Source organism: Orycteropus afer, unplaced genomic scaffold (assembly GCF_000298275.1).
Source record: "Orycteropus afer afer isolate SDZICR_OR568_19922 unplaced genomic scaffold, OryAfe1.0 scaffold00048, whole genome shotgun sequence".
NCBI lineage: Eukaryota > Metazoa > Chordata > Mammalia > Tubulidentata > Orycteropodidae > Orycteropus > Orycteropus afer.
Window position 1 is genome coordinate 13100760 of NW_006921635.1, and position 11432 is coordinate 13112191.

The 11432-nt window shown below is 45.4% G+C and overlaps 1 protein-coding gene across 1 annotated transcript in view; it reads left to right on the top strand.

Annotated features, from left to right (window-relative positions):
• Positions 1 to 11432, top strand: part of SRRM4 (serine/arginine repetitive matrix 4) — a 129875-nt gene that overhangs the window by 24585 nt on the left and 93858 nt on the right. The window contains exons 3-4 of the mRNA XM_042780614.1: positions 3892 to 4038; positions 10563 to 10649. Coding sequence (XP_042636548.1) covers positions 3892 to 4038; positions 10563 to 10649 — 234 coding nt within the window. The remainder of the gene's footprint in view (positions 1 to 3891; positions 4039 to 10562; positions 10650 to 11432) is intronic.

Genomic DNA, 11432 nt, shown 5'->3' on the forward strand with positions numbered 1-11432 from the left:
TTGCCTGTTGTTTCCTAGACATTTTGAGGTTGTCTTTAACTGTTGGCTATGTATTGATTTGTTTTGTCTTGGTTTTATGGTTTAATATTTTGAAAAGGTGAAGCTGATGTATTTTATTTATTTTTTAGTTATTAATTCAGATATGCTGGGTTACTCTGCAGTTTTCTTTGTGATGGTGGAGTCACTGTGTGGAAGGTAGGTATGGGTTTCTGTTGGTTGTAAAGAGGGTTTAGAGTTCAAACCAGGAGGTTTTATGTTGGCTGAATGTGGTTGCTTCTATTGGATGAGTGAAGCTATTGGTGGAGAAGGTGGGAATGGAAGAAGGAAAGCTCACTGTTGCTAGGGGCAGTTTCTAGGGCTTTGAGCAGGCTGCTACCGATGAGGTCATATTGTTATTTACAGGCCAACAGCTCAATTTCAGCAAAGACTCCAGTTGTTAGGGGGTCACCACTTTCTACCAGGTTCAGACACATGAAAAAACCCCACTTCCAAGGCCCCTTGGTGCCAAAAAAACTGGCCCAAGACAACTTTCAGGCTCCGCTATCTGCCATGGGGGCTTCTCTCTCTGGCCTTGCCCACCCACATTGGTGGCCCAACCAGCCTAGACCAGAATCCGCCTCAGAAGTTCCTCTGTGGGTCCGCCCACCAGCGGCACCAAAGATTGGTGCTGTTTCAGTGGTGCTGGAGTCAGGAGAGTGCCTGCTAGTAATCTGTGGTCCCAATATTACTGATAAAGTCAAATGAAGGCCTCTCCATGCCACTAAGCTGACCCAAGCCTCTCCATGCCACTAAGCTGACCCAAGCTGACCCATTGCGGGGACCCCTCCCCAGGCCTACCCTCCTGCAGCACCAATGGACTCTCTGCTTGGGTTTCAGTGGTGCTGGACATGCCAGTTTGCACCTAGCCAACCAAAGTTACCAATAAAATCAGGTGCTGAAGGTAGATCCTTGGGGTGATCGCTGGTATGCTGGTGTGGTGTGTCTTCTGCCTTAACCCAGGGAGATCTAGGACATCTGCTCTTGCCTGCCAGTTGCTCCCCCCAGGGAAGTCTCTGATGGCCTTTCTTGGCTGCCTGTTGATGCTCCACAGGATAGATCTTCTTATTTTTTTCCCCCTGTACCTTTCTCCTCTTTAATTCTACTCCTCTGAGTTTGGTGCACTCTGACTCAGTGAGCTGTTTAGAGCACCAGAATCCCCAAGTCAAACTGCTGTACCTAGTTTTTCAAGCACTAAGATGCTAGAGGGAAATAGCATGGTGATTACTGACGAGACTCCCTTTTGAATCCCCAGCTCAGCTTTTTAAGATGCTCCGATAAGTGGCTGACAGAGATGGATGTGTTTTGCTGTCTTTCCTTCACTATTGACCGGACTTGGCCTGTTCTCCTGCAGCCCTAAGGAGCAGGGGGCTTATCAGATGGATTTATCTGGAGTCATAAAGCCAATCTTGATGCACTGGCTGCAGGAGCATGGTGCATGAGAAATGTTAATGCCTTCAATCAATGCTTGGCCTGGGGTCTGAAGGCAGGAAGAGTACTAACTGGAGGGTGCAAAACACACCTGTAACTCTAAAATCCACGCCTCCTCCTGGTGGTGGTGGTTGTCAGCTGTCATTGAGTCGACTCCAACTCATAGAAACTCCACGTACAATAGAGCAAAATGTTGGCCAGCCCTGCATCATCCCCATGATCATTGGTGTGCTCCAGTCCAGGGTTGTGGCCACTGTGTGTTCTGAGTGCCTTCCAAGCCAGAGGCTCCTTTTCCAGCACTATAATGGACAATACTCGGTTGTGATACTTACAGTTCGCATTGGCTGATTTTCAAAAATAATCACCAGATCTTTCTTCTTACTTTGTCTTAGTCTGGAAGCTCTACTAAAACCTGTCTACCACAGGTGACTTTGCTGATACTGGAAATACTGGTGGCATAACTTTCTGCATCATGACAAAATGCAAGCCACCACAGTATGATAAAGTGACAGACAGGTGGTGATCCTTCTGGTTAAGTAGCCAGAAAGTCTCGGGGATAGTCTTCAAAACCGAAGAAATGGGCAAACAACCTTCCCCCCCCGGGCCCCAAAAAAAGAAGGAAAAACCAACGGGGAACTCCCAGTGTTGTTGGAAGCCTGTGTAAGTTACAGAGAAGAGAACTCTGGGCCCTCAAGGCAACTTCTGAAGTAGGTGACCTTGTATCTGCTAAGGACACCTAATTGAAGATCTGCTTCCTGGGGAAGTGAAGGGAAAGAGAACTGACTTTTGTGGCCTATTTGCATGTTACATATATTATCTCATTTTATCTTCACAATACCTCAGTGATACACAGACTGTTATTATTCTCCCTATATTGTAATTGACAAAACTGAGACAGAAAGGTTAAGTGATTGGCCTAGGATCCTACAGCTACTAACTGGTTAAGACACAATTTGAATCCAGGTACAATGAATCCCATGGGAGATTGGTTCCAGTTGCGCTCTCCTCTGTAGATACCAAAGTCCATGGATGCTCAAGTCTCTTATATAAGATGGCATTAAATTTGCATGTAACCTACACATATCCTCCTCTATATTTTAAATTATCTCTAGATTTCTTACAATATCTAATCAATGTAAATGCTAGGCCAATAGCACCTTATGTTCCCTTGTAGCCTTTGAGGGATTGCTTTGACTACTTAAAAAGGTTTTTTTCTTTTCCCAAATATTTTCAATCAGTGGTTGGTTGAATCTGCAGATGCACCACTGTGGCTACGGAGGGCCAACTGTCTGTCTCATATACAAACAAGGCACAGAAATGGAATAGTAATGGCCAAGGAGAGTTTGAATGAATTCCATCATGCTTTGATCTCCAATTATACATTGAGAAAGCAAGTGAAATGCTGGTTTCCAGCTTCTCCCAGTGGTTTAGTCAGGATAGGCTATGCTATGCTGCAGTAACAAAGAAACTCTAAACTTGCAGTGCCTTCACCTAATTAGGGTTTATTTCTCTCATGCAAAGTCTGATGTGGTTTGGGCATCTTTCTTCTATCTAGTAGTGTCACCTTTCAGAATATAGGGCCTCCAAAGTCACAGTGGCAGAGGGAGAGCTGGAGAAGGCACACTGATTGCCTTGAACTGGAAATGACACACAATGCAACGGTTAAATGCTCAGCTGATAAAAAATTGGTGATTCGAACCTTCCCAGTGACTCTGTGGGAGAAAAGACCTGGTGGTGTTCTGTAAACATTAAGGTCTGAAAAACCCTATTTAAAAAAAAAAAAAAAAAAAAAAACTCACTGCTGTTGAGTCGGATCTGACTCATAGTAACCCCTTCTTGGGCTTCCAAGGCAGTATCACTATGGAAATAGATTGCCTAACCTTCCTTCTGAGAAGTGGCTGGTGGGTTTGAACTGCCAGCCTTCTGGTTAGAAGTCAAGTGCCTTAGACACTATGCCACCAGAGCTCCTATGGGGGTAGTTTTTCTCTGTCCCATGAGATTGCTGTGAGTCAAAAACCAACTCAACAACATCCAGCAACAAGGGTGATGCGTCCTTGTGTAGCCTTAGCAACCAGATGGGTCCCAGGGTGGCACAAACAGTTTGCACTCCACTACTAACCTAAAAGTTAGTAGTGTGGTGCCACAGAAGAAGGCCGAGTGATCTGCTCCCATAAAGATTACAGCCTAGAAACTTTATGTGACCATTCTACTCTGTCACGTGGGGTTGCTAGGAGTCAGAGTCAATTCGATGGCACCTAACAACAGCAATACCCACTCTGAGACCACTGGCCACAGATAATCTCATGACTCCAATGTGCTGCAAGGGCAATTGGGAAATACTGGGAAGTCTATGGAATGTTTGGTGAGCATTAAGTCAATCTGTCATATCCTAACACTTTTGCCTCCTGACTTCTTCTCCTGCAGGGCAGAGCCCCAGAGCAGCCCCTTGGTCCCAGATCAGGATGGCCCCTCACAAAAGCTGGGTCAACGTCTGGCTGCTGAGGCCTTGGGTACCAACAGCTGGGAGAGAGACAAGGCCTGCCGGGAACTGAGTCCTGCTAGAGCACGCAGGTGAGTTGCTGGCCCCCTCCTTCCTTCATCCCAATGGGATGTCCAAATGGATGATACAGAAATGAAGCTTGCCTCTCTGGCCATCTCTCCCACTCTCTTTTGCAAGTTATTTTTACTGTCATTTAAATTATGAGTGAGCAAATTTTTTTTTTCTATAAAGAACCAGATAAAATTTTAGGTTTGTGGGCCATATGGTTTCCATTTCATACACAAACAAAGCAGAGACATGGCAAAGTGAAGTGTGAACTAATTTTCTCATGCTTTGGCCTCCAAGTAGGCCTTGAGAAGGTAAGATAAACACTGGTTTCCAGTCTCTCCTTGTGAATTAGTCAGGATAGATCTCTGTCACAATCACCCAAGTCTGCTTTGGAAGGGTGAAAGCAGCCACAGACAATATGTAAACAAATGGGTGTAGCTGTTCCAATAAAACTTTATTTACAAAAACAAGAAGTGGGCCTAATTTGGCCTGTGACCCACAGTTTGTTGACCCCCTGCCTCAAATGACAGAGTTCCTTTTATTTCTATTTTAAGGACTGTGTCTGAGCCAGGGACTCCCGAATCTTGACTCAGCCCAGGACTATCTCCTCAGTCCAGATCACTGAATTTACTCCTTAATTCAATTATTCAATATTTTTGAGTACCTCTGAGGTACTGTACTCAGATCAGAGGATACAGCATTGTACTGGGGCTTGGAGAGAGGAAGTCATTGCCCTAAATATGGCTGCCATATTTGCCTCCTCATGCTGAACCAGTGTCAAAGCCATAGGAAAACTGTGGCCAGTAGGTAGTAGGACCAGGACAAGGCCTGAAATATCCAGACTCTGATCCATATTCTCTCTCTACATTCTGAAGCTTGTGTTGTTTACTAAGGTGGAGGTCTTAAGCCATTCTGGGGAACCATGTGAGAACTAGATAGAAACTATGCTTGCTGCCCCCAAGAAAAATGCCTAAGCTCCAGCTGTTGTTGTGCTGTCGAGTTGGACCCAACTCATAGCGACCCTTCCTTTGGTTTCCAAGGCAGTATCACTATGGAAGTAGGTTGCCCCATCTTCCTTCTGAGGAGTGGCTGGTGGGTTTGAACAGCCAGCCTTCTGGTTAGCAGTCAAGTGCCTTAGGCACTATGCTAGCCTTAGGCACTATGCTACCAGAGCTCCCACTATTCAAAATCTACATAACATTCTTCAGAGTTCAGATAACCCCAGTTCTACCTGATGTGGTTGCTGAATTTTGTAAAAGGGAACTGGGGAGCCAAAGCAAACCCCACTGACTTTGGATGGGAAAATCCAAAGTCCATCCCTCCACCCATGCTGCCATCTTGGGTATGGACTTTAATTAGGCTGTGAGCTCAATGAGAGAGAAACAGTGAAGTCCCATCAGCTTGGAGAAGAGAGGTTCAGCATTATGTCTGGGAAGGTGGAAAGGGGCTATTTCTACAAGAGGCTGAGGGAGATGGAGAGAGAAGGGAGAGGAAGGGAACTTGGAGTTTCAAGATCTTGTCTCTCAGGTTGTCTGGGGAGAGTCTGTGGGTTGTAGGGACACTCATTCAAACTCAAGCCTGCCATTTACCAAGTGGCTGTTACTTTTCCTCCCTGGGTTGCAGTTCTCCTCACGATAAAACGGGGGTGGGAAGATCTCATGTTCACGGGTAGGGTGAGGCACAGACATGTCCTGTCATTGAGCCTAGAACATGGGATGGGCTCACAAACACTGATGGAAACCCGAGGAACCAGAAGAGAAGGTTCTGAGTGTGAAATCCTGAGAAATGCTGCATGCTGTCACCTCGATTTAGAATGTCTGGGCCTCTTGCTCCCTCCTTCTCTCTGTGACTGAAGCTCTGACATGATCATAATAATTATTATAATAATAGTGGTAACAGAGGTCACAATAATGACAGAACCCCTCTGACTTAGAACTTACTGTGCTAGACCAGGGCACATGATGAGGGAGCTCCCTCATTCATCACAACAGATCCATGACAGAGGCACCGTATTTTACTCCCATCTCACAGAAGACGACAGTGAGGCTCAGAGAGGTCTCTGAGATGGAGAGCAATAGGGCCGGAATTTACACCAGGTCTGTCAGCTTCCAGAGCCAGCACCCTGTACTGCTGCAGACGTAACCTGTCCACCTGTAACCATGAAATCTTTAACCACTGCATATTAATTAAACTACTGCATGCTTCACCACTGTGTATTGAACCAGTCCATCTGTAACCATGGCATAGATAACCAGTGCATACTAAACCACTGTCTATTTAATGACTGCACATGTAACCATGGGCTATTTCACTACTGCATTCAATACTGTAATTGACGTCTGCATCCTTAACTAGCTAGTACTTAATTACTGCAGGCTTTACTACTACCTAAGAAACCTCTGGACAGGTAACCACCGCATACTTAACCACTGTCTACTTAACTATCAGATATGTAACCATGGAATATTTAACCACTGGATACGTGACCTCTGCACACTCAATGAGTGCAGACTGAGTCAGGGCAGGCTTTGCTATTGCACACAATCCCTCTGTGCAGATAACCACTGCAGACTTAACCACTACAAGCTTAACTGCTGCATACTTACTGTATTTCATCATTGCATTTGTAACTGCTTATAAAAATGGCTTGGGAGTGGCATCTGACCGCCTCCAACTTCATAGGGCAGGGGGAGAGGATCAAGATCCACAGCCAAGGCTGACCCCTATAAGGCAGCCTCCACCCTCCAAACTTTCGACCAATTTTGACCCCAACTGTTCCTCCCATGGCACTCTCCACTTGTCTGCTGGGTTTGAGAACTCGTTGCAAAGGCCACACAGAATGCAAAGATAATACTCACGATTATTGGGTTTATTAGGGAAGCAACAGGTTACAATTCAGGATCAGAAAGGACTCAGGATAGTTTTTCAGTCAGGACAGCCTCTTGGCTGCAGTGCCCATAGGCACTCCTCTCTCTGGCCCGTGTGGCCCCTTGGCCTCTGACCTGCTCAGTTAAGTGTTAGAGAGCTCTTTTAACTCTGCCGATAGGTGCCCAGAGGTACCCCACTCTGCCAATAAGCCTCAGCCTGAAGGTACTCAGCTCTAGCCCTGTGGGTCAGCAAATAGCTCCACCAAGTGCTTGGTTGGAGGTACCCCACTTGGTCAGCAAGGCCCCAGTCTGAAGGCACCCAGCTTTCTCCCCCTGGGGGCTGGGAAGCCCACCATGCCATCTCCTTGTTCTGCTGGCTCTGCCACTGCTTCTCACTGTCTCTCACCATCTCCCTGGTATCAACAGCTCTCTGTCTCCTGGGTTGAGCAGGTTCCCAGGGCAGGGACCCCAGGCCAAAGAACATGCATCACTCCCATCTCTTCTTTTTGGTGGTAGTCAGGGCCCCCTTTCTGCCTTTTAAGCCTAAACGGATGGCAAAACTGACCAGTCCCCATGTTATCATTCCATACACTTTATTTGCTTGGTCCCACGTCTCCAAAAGTGCTATGCCCCTTGTTTACATTATTTGCAAGCTATCCAATCCCCTTGGTGGACCACAAGTACCACATAGTCATGTGGTGGGAGTCACAAAGACGATAGCTAGAAGGGCCATGTTAAGTAATTCACTGCTCCATTCTGCTACGTACATAACCACTACATATGTAACCTCCGTGCCTGTCACCACTGTGCACTCAGCTGGTGTTCCTCTGTGCACACCTAGGAGAGCTGAGGAAAAGGAGTGGAGGGGGAAATACAGACCTACCTGGTAAAGGCAGGTGGAGACTGATGGAGGGGGTTGATTACTCCTCCCTTACAGACCTCTGTATTATCCCATCTCATAAATCTGAGGCTAAGACAGTGATCCTCAAACCCTGCTCTTCCAGGAAAATGGAGTTCCTGAAATTAGAGTGGTCACCTGAAATAATAGGATCTTTTCCTATTTTTCAAGACAAACTTTTCAAAGATTTCTTAAAAAAGTATTTCTCTCTTACATGCTGTCACATCTCCCCTCAAATTCCTAGTGAATGCTTATTTCCATTCTGGTTGTTCTGCTTCCATTAATCTAGTTTCCTTGCCTCACAGACTTGTTTTTAAAGTAATTGTTGACCATTTGTTCTCATATAGTTGATTCTTCAAAGGAGCACGGTACTCATGGGTGATATTCTTTTCTGAACCAACTTGTTATTTAGGTAAAAGGTCACCACAGGTTACTTTCAGTTCAAGGTTTGAAGAGTTTCTCAGGACAAAAGTTTTGGGGAGTCTTCACCAGTGCAGTAGGTCTTCCCCACCCACCCCACCCCCAGAATGAGGTTCTGACCCACATTTTCTTCCCATTCTATCAGGGTCCATTATTGTGGCTCTGATTAGAACAATCAGCAGTGGTAGCTGGGCACCATCTAGTTCTTCTGGTCTCATGGTAGATGAGGCCATGGTTCGTGTAGTCTATTTGTCCTGTAGACTTTTTCTTCTTTGGTTTCCTTCTTTCTCTTTTGCTCTGGATGAGTATAGACCAATAAACATACCTTAGATGGCTGCTCATAAGCTTTTAAGATCTCAGACACTACTCACCAAACTAGAAATATGGAACATAATTTTATGAACTATACTATGACAATTGACCAAGATGTCCCAAGAGACTATGATCCTAATTCTTCAAGCCCAGTTGCACAAGGTGATTTGATTTTGTCTAAGAAGTATCTGTAACTGTGATTCCCATGTGCTCTATTAGATATGTCATAAAAACTCTGTATGTACACAGTCTCATGTTATTGTTGTTTTTATGTGCTGTCAAGTCTGGACTTGACTCATAGCGACCCCTCTTTGGGTTTCTAAGGCAGTATCACTACAGAAGCAGATTGCCCAACCTTCCTTCTGAGCAGTGGCTGGTGGGTTTGAACCCACCAAGTATTCTCTATGGGTCCTCAGTCCTCCAAGGAACTGGGGTCCTTCCCGGACTGGTTAGCTGTCAAATGTCTTAGGCACTACACCACCAGAGCTCCCTCACAGCCTCATAGAAGCATATATATATATATGCATACACTGTATAGACACCTAGATTAACACACACATACATGACTATGCACATATACGCTGACATCTGCACATAGACTTTTATTTTTGCTGTTGTTTCAAAATTACATATGCCATAGCAATTACCAACATGACCCTTTTTTCTTGTGTACTTTTTAATGGCATTGTTTACCTTCATCAGGCTGTGTATCTGTTACCCTCTTTTGGTGTCACCCAGAGATGGGATTTTTATTTATAGAAGATAGTGAGAGCTTGCTATATATTCTTATCATTCTTTCTACTACTCATAATGATCTAGATTCTTAGTATGGAATTAAATATTGCAACATTTGAAGAGGTGAGTCATTTCCAGGAAATAAGCCACACAAGCAAATTTGGGAAGGCTGCTGATTTCACGGGGAAAGCTCTCGAGATAGAAACCACACAGGCCTCGGTTCAAATCTCCGCTCAGACACTTCCTGGCTATGTGGCTAAGGGCAAACCAGCTCAACCTCTGCAACCTCATTTTCTTCACCTGTAAAATGAGAACCAAGCCAGGCCCCCCTCTAAGTGTTTTTGTGCTTGTCAAAGTACAGAAAACATCACAATAAGTGGTGTTATTAATAATGACAAATTATTATTCATATTTTATTTTACCAGTGCATTTTAACTGATTTTGCATGTTTCAACTCCCAAGTGGTTTTCCATCCCAAACAACCTCCCTTTGCACGGGATAGTGTTTAAAAAAGAAAGAAATACCGGGAGCCAATTATGAAGGAGATAGCGTGACTGCATTTAACTGCAGTCTGAATGGTTGAATTTAATTGAACAGGAAATAATTATTCCTGAAGAGCGGGAGGTTTTTGAGGTTCTGTGAGGCGATATAAGATATGTATCTCGTTACATTAGATCTCAGAAAATACACTTTTAATCATCAGCTGCTACTCGAAATCCCTTCGGTCTCTGTTCAGATTTCCAGCAGGGACTACAGATGCCATGTATTGGGGAGCTGGGGGGAGGGGCTGAATTGCCAATTAATTATTTAAAAAGTGATTTATTTACCAAGGTGAGCCATTTGCAAATTCAATAATCTATTAAGAAGTCGTTAACCTCTATAACTCTGCTTTAAATAATCAATTGGTGTTTGGTTAACGTCGAGCGTGTGTCTCATTAGATTGGCATTAACTCCTTATTTGAGGCACTTAATCTGCTGTGTGACCCAGTCATTCACGGGGTGGTCATTAAGTATTCTCTATGGGTCCTGGTAGCATAGTGGCTAAGGCACTTGACTGCTAACCAGAAGGCTGGCGGTTCAAATCCACCAGCCACTCCTCGGAAGGAAGGTTGGGCAATCCTACTTCCGTAGTGATACTGACTCGGAAACCCAAGGAGGGGTCGCTATGAGTCGGGGCCAACTCGACGGCAAATAACAACAACAACAACATGGGTCCTGGATCCTCCAAAGAACTGGGGTCCGCCCCAGACTACCACCGCCCTGGCTTGGGGGTTGGAGAACCCTCGGTCCTCACCATCTCACTGTGTTCTCACAGCGCCTCCCGTGACAAAGACTTAACGCCACCGCCTTCCTCCAGGGGTAAGAAGAAAAAGAAGAAATCCACCCGGAAGAAGAGAAGGAGGTGAGGGCTCCTGGGGGGATGAAACCTCAAGAGATTGGAGGATGGGGAAACAAGGCAGGAGAAGTATGGGTTTTAGAGTCAGACAAGGCTGAGTTCAAATCCTGCTCTACACTTTACGTAGCTGTGTGACCTTGGGCAAGTCACTTCACCTGTAGGTGCCTGCTTCTACTTGTACAAAATGGAGATGACACTGAACTCCAGGGGTTCAATGAGAATTAGATGAGAAAATAGACGTGCAAGCAGCTGGCACAAAGTAGATGACCAGTTAGCAGGAAGCGGAGTCATCATCATCGAGTGAACACATTTTTTGAGCGTGTGCTCTGTGCCGAGGACTGTGTGCAGTGCTTTGGTCTCTGTTGTCTCTTTATTCCCAGCCATGGTATTACAAGGCGAGCACTGCTGTCCCCATTGGGTTGTTGTTAGGTGTCATCAAATTGATTTCCAACTCATAGTGACCCCACGTGACAGTAAAACTACCCCAGAGGGCTTTCTAAGCTGTAATCATTAGGGGAGCCATGAAGATGGCCAGGTCTTTATCCAGCTGGGTGGGTTCGAACTGCCAACCTTTTTGGTTAGCAGCTGAGTGCTTAACTAATGTACCACCAGGGCTCCTTGTACCCATTTTAGAGATGAGAAAAAAAAAAAGGTTAAGCAGGGGGAGGGGGTGTGACAGAACCTTCAGGACTGTATCCCCCGCTTCTCGGTTGGTCCCACTAAACCCACACACCAGGGTAAATGCCGAGAATGACAGACTTTGTTGTTATGCCTGCTATAATCTTTTAT